General features: G+C 40.4%; 2 protein-coding genes and 3 non-coding genes across 5 annotated transcripts; 3 read left to right on the top strand and 2 right to left on the bottom strand.

The window, feature by feature from the left end:
- Positions 1 to 1,413: 1,413 nt before the first annotated feature.
- Positions 1,414 to 2,276, top strand: LOC6546865 (cell wall protein DAN4). The gene is made up of 2 exons (XM_001976025.3): positions 1,414 to 2,052; positions 2,112 to 2,276. The coding sequence occupies exons 1-2, from the start codon at positions 1,494 to 1,496 to the stop codon at positions 2,255 to 2,257; spliced, it is 705 nt and encodes a 234-aa protein (XP_001976061.1). The 5' UTR covers positions 1,414 to 1,493; the 3' UTR covers positions 2,258 to 2,276.
- Positions 2,277 to 2,556: 280 nt separating this feature from the next.
- On the bottom strand, positions 2,557 to 5,036 carry LOC6546866 (SET and MYND domain-containing protein 4). The gene is made up of 6 exons (XM_001976026.3): positions 4,590 to 5,036; positions 4,461 to 4,524; positions 4,269 to 4,400; positions 3,866 to 4,213; positions 3,568 to 3,810; positions 2,557 to 3,504 (listed from the first exon to the last, which is right to left on the bottom strand). Exons 1-6 carry the CDS (start codon positions 4,912 to 4,914, stop codon positions 2,634 to 2,636), a joined length of 1,983 nt encoding a protein of 660 aa, XP_001976062.1. The 5' UTR covers positions 4,915 to 5,036; the 3' UTR covers positions 2,557 to 2,633.
- Positions 5,037 to 5,294: 258 nt separating this feature from the next.
- On the top strand, positions 5,295 to 5,366 carry Trnat-ugu. The gene has a single exon. It is a non-coding gene; the product is annotated as a tRNA-Thr (tRNA).
- Positions 5,367 to 5,807: 441 nt separating this feature from the next.
- On the bottom strand, positions 5,808 to 5,879 carry Trnat-ugu. Its single transcript has one exon. It is a non-coding gene; the product is annotated as a tRNA-Thr (tRNA).
- Positions 5,880 to 10,707: 4,828 nt separating this feature from the next.
- Positions 10,708 to 10,779, top strand: Trnat-ugu. The gene has a single exon. It is a non-coding gene; the product is annotated as a tRNA-Thr (tRNA).
- The last annotated feature ends 3,325 nt before the right edge of the window (positions 10,780 to 14,104 follow it).

Raw genomic sequence — 14,104 nt, 5'->3', positions numbered from 1 at the left:
GGTGACATTTTCACTAATTTTGGAGTATAGACCTATGCTGCCTTTGGAAGCAATCTAATTTGGGAAATTCAATTAATTCAATGGAATGTAGTTTTGTTATCCTTATGCTTTCGGTATTATAAATTATGTTGTTATTTTCACTTTTAAATTAATGGAATTATATATTATCAATTATGGAATGGAGAAGGGCGTTTAAATGTGCTATTACCCGTAGCATCATTAAAAAACACAAAATATAAACACAAAGTTTAATTAATACATTTTAATACATTAAGAACAACACAATTTCATTGAGTTTTTATTGATTTATGAGCATTATTTAGCCATCCGGTTGCTTTCTCTTTAAAATGACTACTTTTCTACATAGTGAAATGTATCTTACACACAGCTAGCCGAGAAACGAACCTATTCTGTATTTTAAAGTATTTTCCAATATCAACATCCAACACTAGAGGGCGGTAAACATAACTTTAGTAACAGTCGAATAATTCAAAATTATTCTTTATGAATTTTGTAATTCTTTCCGTGGAGCGGTTTTAGTATTCCCGAAATTAAACTGTAGATATTACACAACTTACATAGGAATTTTTTGAGTTATTGCCTTTTCAACTACTCTTACTCACTTAATTGGCCAGTTTGTAAAGACGAAAAGTCGGATAATAAAGTATTACAAGGTGAGTTGCGCATGCGTGCTTACAAACCCGCAAGTAATTGCAGCGATCCAAAATGCCATTTTAGCCTTAAATTCTGATAAGCGATTTCGGAACACAAAAATGTTCAGTGTGTTTGCTCAACCAACCATTTTGTAGACGCCAGGAATTTTTCATTACCAAGAAGCATCACCAACCAGATGGAGAATAACGCCTGAAAGTTTGATAGAAATGCTGGAGAGCTGATTAAGGATTCCGGACCCTGGGCGAATCACATTTCACCAGTTGTTATCCATATCACCGTATGGCCATATCATCCATGTAGTAAGCTCCACCAAGCCAAGTTGAAAGTACACGTAAGTTGGAAACAAGTAAAGTAAAATGAAATTAAGCAGGAACATGTGCTACAATTTATTATAAATGCTGAGTAATTCCAAAAACACAAGTCTTGTATTCACTAAAATGTTAATTAACCAATAATAAAAAATCGCTTTAATTTGAAACACTCAGTTATATGATATTGAAAAGGTAGGAGCACCGGAAATAAACTTTATTTTTTGGTCCGGTGAGCAATTTTCGTATTTACTTTTCAAATACAGTTATTTAGTCAACCAAACATTTTTAAGTGCCAGCATCTTATTTGTATATAATTACTTGGCGTTGGGTTTTTGTCATCTACTGTTCTGTTATCAGCCCTTACGTTTTGAGTGTGGGTAGGTCGCTATAAGTAAGTGTGTTAATGACTGCAGCTCTAGAGCTAATACCCAAGAACCAGCTACTCGGGACAGGCGATCGGTTTCAGTGCTCGATCCAATCCGCTCACGTCAACACAACACGCTAAAAATGAAGTCCGCTGTTATTTGCTTGTTCTTTATCGCGACTGCAGCTTGGGATGTACAGGCAGAAGTTCCCACCTATTTGGAACCGCCCACTATTGGAACGACGACCACAGATGCACCTGTAATGACCACCTTAGCAGAGGAGACAACAACACAATCCTTTATAACTACAACAACTGCGCCCAGGACCACAACCGAGTCAGCCCCAACTTCAACAACAGAAATATCCAATCCTCCAACAACAGAAATATCCACCACTCCAACAACCGCACCAAGTACTACAACTTCAGCAACAGAGACCACCACAGCTACAACAACAGCACTCACCACAACTAATGCAATACAAGACCCAGCAACTACAACGACCGAACCCAACACAGCTTCTACAACCCAAGGGGATCCAATATATCCCATATATCCGACACACAAACCTCCCTACGTGCGGCCTACGAATTCAGGGAGACCTCCTTATTATCCCACAAACCCCTGGATCTGGAACTATGGCAATCCGGCAGTAAAGTGTTATCTGAAAAATGTGCAGGAGTACAGAAGGGATTATTATGGTATGTGATTATTATGATGAAGAATCATATGCTTCATTTGTGTAATTTACAATATGCAGGAATGGTCTGGCAACCGAAGACAATTTGTTACCACTGCTGCTACTACGTCCATAACAGAATCGACGGATGCAATCTAGTTCACCAGGGACCGTGTTCGTGGCACGATCATGCTAGATGGATATCTTCAAATTCCTATGTGTATTAAATAAAACTTTTAAAAGTAATTTGTATATATGGGGCTTTGAAAATTTTTTTCTTTTTTCTAAGAAAATGGCAGAATATATAGGAATTTAAAAAATAAAACGTTGAATAGCATTTTCACAATAATTATGTATCACAATTGTATATACATATGTACTTTTTATAGCTAGCCAAGACATTAACCCTGACAAACATGTGTTCGTCTACCCAACTCTAGATGGCGCCAAAAGCGGGCCCTAGCGTAAGTCGGATATCGACGACTAAAAAGATATGTATAGTTCGAGGAGTGATTGTGCAGCTCCTTTTATTGTTCGTTTATATATTTCTGCAAATTAAGTCTGAAGCCAAACATTGTTTTATCCAATTCTCAAGAGTCCTAACTAGTCCAAAGTATAGACATTGCCCAAATTGAGGAAGCAGTCCTTGAGATGCTGTTGGTTCTCACAGAAGTCGGGAAAAGGAGGGGCCAGCACTTCATACATGATCCTGATAAGATCAATGAACTTGGCCAGAGCCTTCAAGTACTCGCCCGTTTCGTACAGCCTCTTGGCTGTGCGCGTCATCATCTCGGTGTCCTGCATCACCTTTAGACCCTTCAGGATGTTGGTTATCTCGCCACAGGTCACGCACTTGACCATGAAGTCGTTGCAGCTGGGTGGCACTTCAATGATCGCAGAGCAATTGTTTGGGGCATCGCAGCGGAAGCGAATCACATCCCGAGGAAGATCGTCAAACTTGGGCCAATTGTCAATGCAGGCATCGCAGGAGCATTCGAACCAGTAGAGCTCCTTTAAACGCGCCTGGCGCTCCGCTCGTTCGTCCTGTGTGTACATGGGACCGTAGTTCTCATTAATCGGCAATCCTGCTTCGATGGGTCGTACGCTGTTGATATGAATGGTGGTGCCGCGGAAGTATCGCACCACGCCAGGATCACAAGAGTGGTTGAACAGCGCCAGGGTGGGATAGATGGCGCCACCTATGAAGATCGACTTCTCCCGCCCGGAGGAGCTAAACTTATGGAGCTCTGCCACCTCGTGGGTGTTGAACTGAATGAACTGCAGACTGCGCAGCACCAAGGAGCAAATGATTGACACCTCAGCTGGCTTGGGCTCCGCTCCAAAATAACCCCCTGCCCGAAGACAATGGGTGAGGAAGCGGGCCATCAGGACGTGCTGAAAGAAGTTAGATGGCTGGCGCTCACCCTGATGCCTCTCCAGCTGGGCAACTCTTCGGAAGTCATCCTTGGGCAGGCTAGAACCGTTGAAATACAGGAATAGATATATGTAAGCGGAGGGAGTTAATAGATAAACCTACCTGATTAGCTGTTCAGGTGTCAGCTCCTCGTCAATAGTGGGTTTCAACTTGAGGAAATAATCCAAGGGTTTGCTAGCAATGATTCTCAGAGCAATGTGGTTGTTAATGGATGCGCCCGATCTCCAGATAATGGGCACTATGCCGCACTCGTACTTGTGGTACTTCTTAGAGGCCTCCTGCCGACATTGCTCCGAGCAATAAAGCACATCGGCGCATCGAGGACAGGCCACAGGCACCACAGTTCTAGACAAGATGCAAGGTTTTAAGAAATTCTATGTGCCAACGGATATAGGGATACCTCATGAAGCAGTTCTCGCAGTGGGTCTTGGCAAACTTCTCCAGCAACACAGAGACAAAAGGTCGCTCCACTAGGAGCTCGTCGCCAGGCTTCACATCTGCTGAGGCTCTGGCAAAGCGACCCTCCTGTCGATTGCTATCAATGCGCACCAGTGGACTCACGAACTCATTCTCCAACTTGACTGGCTTGGCCTGATCCAAAGCTATCTTCTGCTTTTGCTGCTTGGCCTCCTGCTTGGCAGAACGTGGATCGTTTTGCAGCATCTTAATCATGGTCATGGCATCCAGGTTCAGCTTGGCACGCTTGTCAGAGGCCAGTGTGGAGTCATCCATGGCGGTGATGCACTTCCTTCGGGAAAAATTAAGTGGTTAATGGATGAGTTGCAAAAACGAACAAGTCTCACTTGAATGATTCAATTGTGTGGGGATAGTCCTTAAGGGCCAAGTAGCAACGGGCCTGTCGTTCGTACAGCTTATAGATCAAATCCTTGGGATAACTTAGATCTAAGGCTCGTCTTATATCAATCAGGCACTCTCTGAAAATAAGCAAAATGTATGAGTTATCTATTAGAACTCATTGTTTCTAAACTACTTACTGATATTTCTGCATGTGGTACAGGGTAGCTGAGCGATTGGCTAAAACCACACGAATCTCCGCCACTGAAGAAGAGCCCAACCAATTAATTTATTTTGAATAAATTAATAAGAATGTGCTAACCACTCACCATTTTCACTGGGCAGAGCCACATAGCTCCTGGTATAGAGCACCATGGCCTCCAGCCACTTCTTGGCCTTAAATGCAGCGGTGGCCCGCTCCTTGATCTCCGCCGCCAGAGAAGCGCTCTTGCCGGCGAACTCCTGGTTCACCACCAGGTTGGCATCCCCCGCCTGCACCCAGGGCAACTTTTCCACATAGGCCACGCGCTCCTCATCGCTCTTGCACGTTGATAACTTGGCGATGTCCGACTCGCAACTGGGTCCAGCCTGATCCTTGAGCTTCAGATAGTATTCGGCAAAGAAGCCCGTCGTCTGGCTAAGTGGAGTTTTCATTTTGGCTATATACTTTCACCTCTAAATTATGCAAGTTTATAACACCAATTTTTCACAACTATTTTTCTGTACTCTCGGCTAGAAAACTGCAGATGAACTGAATCCGTATATCGGGAAAATTCGACGACAACGTGTGGTATGAAGACAGCATTTTGTGGACTATTTTTAGAAGAAGAGAGTGCGCCAAAGAGAAATAGAGAAAGGGGCCAGAAATGGTGAGAGCGGAGAACGCCCCACGTTTGTTTACTAACAAAGTGGTTGCGTTGGGTTGTATTTGCCGAACAAGGAAAAGCATTTATGATTAATTAAAAAAGGGGCAACAAAATTAGCAAGAAAACTGCCGAATGTGAAGTGAGATTTTTGGCAACAGCGGGTTGTTCGCCTCTTTAGCTCAGTGGCAGAGCACTGGTCTTGTAAACCAGGGGTCGTGAGTTCAATCCTCACAGGAGGCAGATGGGAATCCCATTCTTCAACTCGTTCCTTGATATCTCCTTTTATTTTGCTATTTTATCAAGGACTTATAATAAATTACCTGTGATTAATTTAATACCATTAATAACAACCGTTTTCAAAAAAAAAAAAATATAGCATTCTTCATAAAATGCTTATAATTAAAATAATGAAAACAATTTGCTAAAGCGTAAGTAATGAAATTCAACAAAATTTATATTTCCTACAAACTATTTTTCATCATTTTCTGATATTCAGTAAATCTGATAGTTAATATACACACTTACATACATGCAGAAATATAGCTAGTATCAAATTCCATAAATTGTGTTCTATTAAAATATTTCTTTTAACGAAAAAACCATTGGCATTCTAAACACAGTTCTGAAATAGAAAACTAAAATAAAAAAAATGCATCAAAAAATCAAGTAGGTTTTAAAAGCTGCCTCCTGTGAGGATTGAACTCACGACCCCTGGTTTACAAGACCAGTGCTCTGCCACTGAGCTAAAGAGGCTTGGGCAAGGCGGCCGGCAAAAGAGAAACTTCAACCAAACGCCGTGCGCTGGCATTGTTGTTGTCTGTTAACGTTTGTTTGTGCGCGGGTAGTTCAAAAAGTTGTAATTATATTTGCCTTGTACTTTGAGAAATTAGCTCCATGACAAAGGAAATGAATGTTACCCTTATCTTGCATCGCGGCACTTGATAGAACAGCCAGCCAGCTGCTACACTTCTTTGGCTAATGAAGACAAGTGGATGTTCAAAAAGAATTGCGGGTGTGCAACTTAGAGCGGCAATTTGTTATGGGTAAACTGAGAAGAATTGACGTGGGAAGTGGTAGATACAACACATAATTGTGTCACTGGGCTGCAGCTGAACTTAACTGCATATTGCCCAAGACACAACTGTACTTTAAATTCTATTTCACAAATGTTTCCCATATCGAATTACCTTTGCTCAAGCCCATTGGCATTTAGCTGTATGCAAATGCGTTAAAGAAAAGGTGAAATGCGTAAATTACAGTGTCAACATTACAACGCCCACTTTGGTAAAAATTCGAACCGCTTTTTTCGGGGTGTCCCGCCGTGAAAATGCATTATGTGCAAACGAAAGCGAAACCCAATACTCCTGGTAAGGGTGCACAATATGCTGTACAAGTATGCAAATTTCCTTAAGCTGTTGAATAGCGCCCCGCTTTTGACTTTACGCATTTGTAACCCCTTTTTTCGTAGAGATCCCTCTCTCTGCGTTAAGCGATTCCAGGCAGTAGTGTTGGAAAGTACACATTTATGGATGACAACTGGACATGACAGCTCGTGCATCTCGTCTCTGTCATCAATCATCAATCATGGCGGAATAAAGGGGTGGTCTATGTCTGTGTCTATGTCAAAAACAATGTAATCATCAGGGCTTACAGCGGATCGGCAGCTGTCACTTGTACGCACAGTGGCTTGTAGTACAGTAGAGCCACTCAAAGGATGCCCCGTGTGGTCCTGATTGAACATTGTCAATAGTCGTAATCGCAATGTTTATGAGCTGTCATCCCAGGCGCATAATATTTATCACTCTGCGAGAGTTGCATCCTCGAAGTTGCAACCCCTAATCATCCCGGCCTAGTGGCACTGCATTTCTGCCTTTTTCAATGCATTTCGAATCGCTTTCGTCCAGTTTTTGACCCTGGTTTGCCCTGCAACTGGCCAATGCGAATGCAAATTCATGCGGAATAAAATGTTGCATCCCCCCAACACCCTTCTTTGTCAAGAGCCGCCCGTTAATTACAGTGTATTTTGTTATTTCCTCTTCCCCAGCCCACCTTTTTTTATTCTTTATAGCTCTCGGTCGCTCACACACATTTGTGTTATCAAACTTCCGCTGCATTTGCGTTTTTTGTTTGTTTTTATACCCTTCTATGGGGTTCATTCACGTCTAAACACTTTTGGTAGAACTTTCAGTTTGTTTGCATTCTCCTTTAACACATTCAATATTTGTCAATTGCCTTTTAATGACAGCTATTGACTCGAAAATTGATTTTTGATGTCACTGGGTTACATTACGACGATACTTATTGAAAAATGCAACATTTCTAAAATATAGTTCCGAATAAAAAAGAAGTTTTTGATACAATTAAATTAAATATATTAAATGAGAATATAAAAAAAAAAATAAAACGAAAATAGCTATTTCCAAAGAGCATTCAAAACATCGACTTACCTAGAGTTAGCACTCTTTTGCATTGTTTTTTTATTGCATTTTTTATTTTGCAATATACTTAACTTCCGTTTTGCATTTTCGTTGTACGAGTATAGCTGCTTTTGTTAACTTTGCGCTGTTGTCTGAGTTTGTTTTTCAGGTATTCATGTCAACTTGATTTGCACTGAATACTCACAGCCCGTTCGCAGACAACAATCAAATAAATCCGAGATTAATTACAGCAACTAAATTGTGTTTAAGCCAGGCTGAGCACCTTCCTGCCTCAGTTTGTCGCCAGAAAAAACCGCTGCTAAAATAATTAGAAACCATTTTTCTCTTCCAAGCCACATGCATTTCAATTGCCGTCAAATGTCATTTGGTGGGCGACGCATTTGGCTGTTGACATTTGAAAAACGTCATAAATAATTTATAACAGACTTTTTTGCATTTTGGCCATTGTCTGAAAAGTCTTGAAAATGGATTTTATGGATCTTGTACTTGATTGCCAGCTGGGGCTTTTTCGTTGTTTATGTGCCAAGTTTGTTTTTATGCAAATTAAAGTGTGCCACTTAATTAATTTTGAACGATCGGATAAGCATTTAAATAAATTAAGGTCTGAAGTGATCGGAATCAAGTTGTTTACAAGTTTTTGGCTGATTTGTAAGATTATTATACCCTTTACTTGTGGAGTTAAAGGGTGTACTAGATTTGTTGAAATTTCCTATTCGCCCTTTGGCTGGATCTGCATTTTAAAACATTGATTGTATTAAGTATTGGCTATAGTCTATATGAGTATGAAAGTTTGAAAAATGTTTTGATTCCACTATCTGAGTAATGGGTATCCTATAGTCGAGGAACTCGATTATTGCGTTCTCTATTGTCTCATCTAAATTTCATTGAGCGAAGGTAAATCACACCGATAACCCTTGCTCATCAACAAATTTGTGACAATAAATTCAATAGTGACTTAAAAATTAGTTAGAAATAAAATATGGATGTAGCTTTGTGTGTCAGGCAAAAGTGTTTGAACCAGGAGTTTAAATTATTTTTTTAGGCGGGCAGTGCTAATGCAATTCTTCCCAAGCGATGAAGTGTTTATATAGAGAAATGTTTCAATGGTTCTTCGTCGACACAAAGGAATTGTGTGATTGAAATTGGTGAAGCACTCTTTCACTCACTTTTTCAATCAACACTCATTGATTTGGGGTTTTCCAAATGTGTCGTTCATTGTACTTTTTCCTGAGCCGCCACTTGTCCGTCAACGGAAGGAGTCAAATTTCCATTAAACACTCAGCTTGAGTTTTCATTCAACTCTTTCGGCTGCATTTCAATGGAACAACAAGCATTTTCTTCGCGAGAATTTTCCTCTCAGTGATTTCTGATTTCCTTATGCATTTCCCGATCAACCAATAACCCTCTTCGCCACATGAGTTCCCCTCTTTCTTCGCTAAAAAAGTCGCTGGGTCAATGGAGGTGCACAAAGGCCCTAATTCAATTTGAGTTCCATTAGCGTAAACGCATTGCGTGTAAAACTCTTCAGACCGAAATCAGTACAAATTAATTAAAAACTAAAAATAATAAAAAACAGACGAAAAGAAAGCAAAACACGAACCGAAATGCACTGCAATGCGAGTGTGTGTGTGTTGTTTACAAAGGCAAACAAAGGAAAGTGCTTCAGCTCAAGTGGAAAACAAAAGCTAAATGAAATGAATTTCCAATCCAATGAGGGGGTTGAAAAACCAATTTTTCAAGAGCGGCGTCGGCGGCAGCTGGCCAAAAAGCAAAAGGTAATGGGAAAAAGGGGAAGGGCGGAAAAGGCACGTGGCGCATGCGCAGGACCTCGATTTGGGTCGGGATCATAAGCTGTTACATCCAGCCGGTCGCAATACAGTTACAACCTGAGATTGATTGGTGCGAGGGGTTGAGGATGCGAAGTGACAGACTGTGACGGATTGCCTCGAGCGGATTGCCCACTCCCCAGCGCCGCAATGCATTCCTTTTTCCATTGTCTGCGATCCTTTTTTGGGATGCTAATGACGACGGAACCATTGATGCAATGTCCTTTGGCTGTCAGCGCGTATTAGCCTCATATTTCTTTCTGGTGTCTCTTTTTTCAGGCAATTTTACACTAAATCGGGCAATTTTTTACCCAATTTTTTGTGTGCTCATTGTGATTGCTTGACACTTTTCGGATTGATTGGTAACAAAGAGCAGAGACAGGGAGTATTAGTCAGCTTAATGCGCATGCGAAATCCTTTTTTGCGGTTTAGCTGTGCTCGTTTTAATGCGATTTAATGGCAATTTGGGCACCTCTGGTAATTTTAGGCAATTTATTTATCCCTCGACACATTTACAGCAGCTGTTACAATTTTACAACTCAGCACGCGACAGTTGCTTGCCCTTTTCCTGGCCCGATCCTGCTGTGTGTGTGTAAGATCTTCGACTTTAGGGCCAACATATGGAACCTAATCGATTGTAGTTTCTGGGGAAAATTCCCGACCCGAACCGCAGTTGATTTTACGGCTGGTAGCGGAGCGCAAAGATCGTTGATCCATTTTGCACGCACTGCTGCCTCGAAACTGAAATCGAACTGCACTCAACACAAGCCGTATATATGTACATAGGTGTAGTGTGTATCTCGCAGATGCGTGGCAATCAAAATGATGATGTGAAAATATTTGCTCATCAAGCATGTCGTCTGGGCTTTCAGGGAGGCCCATCTAATGGCTCCATCTTGGCAACAGGTGAACAGGCTGCCGAATTTCTTTCTTTTGACCCTAATTGTCATGCGCCAGTGAAGCGCAGCGCAGCGCCCAAGAGCCGATCTTAATGTTGATTATCCGCTGAATGTGTGTAATTTTTGTGAAATTAATATCCGGTCGGCCTGACCTTGTGCCTCTATCTCCAAGTGACTCCAATTCACTCCACCTTTCCACTGCCATTTCGCCTAATTGACTTTGAAAGCATTTATCAGCCCGATGACAGCAATGGAACAAGAACGAGAGCAACTCCAACTGTGTCAACATATGTTCTTGTTCTGCGACAGCTATCTTTTGTGTTCGGCGAGCAGATACAAAGATATAGCACCCGTGCAATGCAAGCCAAGCTCTCACCCAGCCGTTGAAATTCGCTTCTGGGACGCCCTCAAAACGCGGGCCTCTTTAGCTCAGTGGCAGAGCACTGGTCTTGTAAACCAGGGGTCGTGAGTTCAATCCTCACAGGAGGCATCCAACTGCCCCAGCTACTCCTGGGGTTGCGTGGGAGTACCACTTTTTTGGAAGCTCTGTGAACTACGTGCAACGATAATAGAAGTAGCTAGATTTTATGATATTTATAGATCTGACGTTTAGGAAGCGCAATATGATTAAGACAGGTTTCTGCCTACCGAGCTTGCAGCCAACTGGCTAAAAAAAATTATATCTTTTTTTTTGCACAACATAAATAACTCCATGGGAAAGTACACCTCCAGATACACAACTATACCCGTTACTCGTAGAGGGAAGGGGTATACTAGATTCGTTGAAAAGTATGTAACAGGCAGCAGGAAGCGTTTCCGACCATATAAAGTGTACACATATATTCTTGATCAGGATTAATAGCTGAGTTGACCTGAAAAACTTCATAACTTAACTTACCTTAATCGGATTTTGAAGTGGCATACCTGTAAATGTTTGTGGAGCAATCCTCTAAAAAACTGCATTCAAATTTAAAAATTTCTTTTATTTTAATTTTTTTGTAATTTTTCTGATGTGGTAATGTCGAAATTCAACAAAATGAAGAAATGTCCCAAGGCTCAAGTTTAAAACTTCATAACTCAACTTATCTTAATCGGATTTTGAAGTGGCATACCTCTAAATGTTTGTGGAGCAATCCTCTAAAAAGCTGCATTCAAATTTAGAAATTTATTTTTTTTAAATTTTTTTTTAATTTTTCTGATGTGGTAAAGTCGAAATTCAACAAAATGAAGAAATGTCCCAAGGCTGAAGTTCAAAACTCCATAACTCAACTTATCTTAATCGGATTTTGAAGTGGCATACCTCTAAATGTTTGTGGAGCAATCCTCTAAAAAACTGCATTCAAATTTAGAAATTTATTTTTTTTTAATATTTTTGTATTTTTTTGGTGTGATGATGTGTAGAAATTCAACAATGTTAAGAAATGTCCCAAGGCTGAAGTTCAAAACTCCATAACTCAACTTATCTTAATCGGATTTTGAAGTGGCATACCTCTAAATGTTTGTGGAGCAATCCTCTAAAAAACTGCATTCAAATTTAGAAATTTATTTTTTTTTAATTTTTTTGTAATTTTTATGATGTGGTAATGTCGAAATTCAACAAAATGAAGAAATGTCCCAAGGCTGAAGTTCAAAACTCCATAACTTAACTTATATTAATCGGATTTTGAAGTGGCATACCTCTAAATGTTTGTGGAGCAATCCTCTAAAAAACTGCATTCAAATTTAGAAATTTATTTTTTTTTAATTTTTTTGTAATTTTTCTGATGTGGTAATGTCGAAATTCAACAAAATGAAGAAATGTCCCAAGGCTGAAGTTCAAAACTCCATAACTCAACTTATCTTAATCGGATTTTGAAGTGGCATACCTCTAAATGTTTGTGGAGCAATCCTCTAAAAAACTGCATTCAAATTTAGAAATTTATTTTTTTTTAATATTTTTGTATTTTTTTGGTGTGATGATGTGTAGAAATTCAACAATGTTAAGAAATGTCCCAAGGCTGAAGTTCAAAACTCCATAACTCAACTTATCTTAATCGGATTTTGAAGTGGCATACCTCTAAATGTTTGTGGAGCAATCCTCTAAAAAACTGCATTCAAATTTAGAAATTTATTTTTTTTTAATTTTTTTGTAATTCAACAAAATTAAGAAATGTCCCAAGGCTGAAGTACTAAACTACATAACTCAACTGATCTTAATCGCCCATAGACCTCTCAAAGCAGTCACACCCACACTTATAAATTTTAAGTTTATAGTTTTTAAGTTTATTTGCATTTTTTTATTTGTTTCCCAAATTCTACCCATATTCCAGAAAATGTTGAAATTTCTCGTTTGCTAGCTGAGTAAAGTCGGGGAACTCGACTATATCATTCTATCTTGTTTTGTATTAACCCTATGCTCTATTCTTGTGTAAAACCAATATAAAAATACCTGACAGGGAACTATGTTTAAATGGGGTTACCGTGACAATAACCCTTAGTGAAAACCTTCTTCCCCTTGTAAAATTCTTTATTTGGCCTGCGCAATGTGCACATTAAATTAGCCCGTTGCACTAAATCGAGAGCATCTGTGTCACCTGTCCAAGGACTTTGGGGCGCCCGAGAACGCGATCAAGTTCCGCTCCCATAGCTCTTTAGCTGGTGAGACAATTTATGTTGTCTCGCGAACACGGAAATGCTCCATGGACACGCACACCTCTAAGGAAGCATGGAAAAGCGAGGATCGGCAGTGGGAAATGCGTCCAGGTAGCGCGCGCAATGTTTTCTTTATGATGGCATAAATTTCGTTTTAATTGAGGTTGCAAGCGGCTACTTGTTCGGTCATAGAAATCTCATCCACTTGGCATAAATAACGAAAAACAGGGCTCTCCCTTGGTTTTCCTCATTTTTCAAGTGCCACAAAATGTTCGAGTTTGGCTTGGCCTTTTCGCCCCGACCTCATCCTCAATTACAGAGCCGATCCCAAATGCCGACTCAATCCTATTCTCGGAAAAGTGAGGAAAACCCAAAGCAAGTTTAGTTTTTCCAGCCACTTGCGGTCTTCGTTTCTTTTTTTTTCGTAGTGTCGTTGTTTATTTTGTTCGGGATGAAAAACCATAAAAAGTGGCTTCGCGTAAGTGACAGCGTCAAGTGATTTTCCTTTGTTTTTCTTTTTGGAGAGGAAGTGTTTCTTTTTCTTATTTTTTCGTTTTTATTATTCGACTGGCAACGAATATCTCTTCGATTCTCCGCATTCTCGATCTTTTGTCTTGGTTCGCTGAAGAAACGAAAGACTGAAGTCACAAACGCGTATGCAAATGAGCAGTCATCCGCTTTCAGATTTGGTAATAGTCTCGGTCTAACGGTAAAGCACATTTCACTCACTAGATTTGATTTATAGCCAGTGGTGCCAGCCTCACATTAGCTAATCGAAACGATATCAACCCGCAGAAAGTTTCGCAATTAGGCGGGCAGAGGGTTAAAAATATGGCGCACTTGAAGCGCACGAGAGGCGCATGCGTAATCCTTTTTTCCTGTTTTAATTTTTGTTTAATTTTGATTTATGCCCGCTCTTGAATTTCGGCTCTGTAGTGTATCTATTTTGGGCTGCATTTAATGAAGGGCAATACAATCAACGCCAACAACCCCTACGCATGCGCATTTTACCCTCGGCATAGGGCAAGGGTTTTTTTTTCGGTATTGTTGTGATCATTTTAATTGACTTTGCGCACGAGCGAACTCATCGGACCGAAGCGCCTAAGATAAAGGGCAGATAGAGGGCACCATATATGTATAAGCCGATAGCCATATGTCGGTGATGCCGATCTCGGTGATGCAAC

Source organism: Drosophila erecta, unplaced genomic scaffold, assembly GCF_003286155.1.
Source record: "Drosophila erecta strain 14021-0224.00,06,07 unplaced genomic scaffold, DereRS2 tig00000092-arrow-pilon, whole genome shotgun sequence".
NCBI lineage: Eukaryota > Metazoa > Arthropoda > Insecta > Diptera > Drosophilidae > Drosophila > Drosophila erecta.
The sequence above is the reverse complement of the archived record's forward strand: the minus strand, read 5'-3'. Positions and strand labels throughout refer to the sequence as shown.

Coding starts and splice junctions, on each gene's coding strand:
- LOC6546865 (XM_001976025.3), top strand. CDS start 1,494: ATGAAGTCCGCTGTTATTTGCTTGTTCTTTATCGCGACTGCAGCTTGG. Junction 2,053..2,111: donor GTACAGAAGGGATTATTATG/GTATGTGATTAT, acceptor TACAATATGCAG/GAATGGTCTGGCAACCGAAG.
- LOC6546866 (XM_001976026.3), bottom strand. CDS start 4,914: ATGAAAACTCCACTTAGCCAGACGACGGGCTTCTTTGCCGAATACTAT. Junction 3,811..3,865: donor TGCGAGAACTGCTTCATGAG/GTATCCCTATAT, acceptor CATCTTGTCTAG/AACTGTGGTGCCTGTGGCCT. Junction 3,505..3,567: donor ACACCTGAACAGCTAATCAG/GTAGGTTTATCT, acceptor CAACGGTTCTAG/CCTGCCCAAGGATGACTTCC.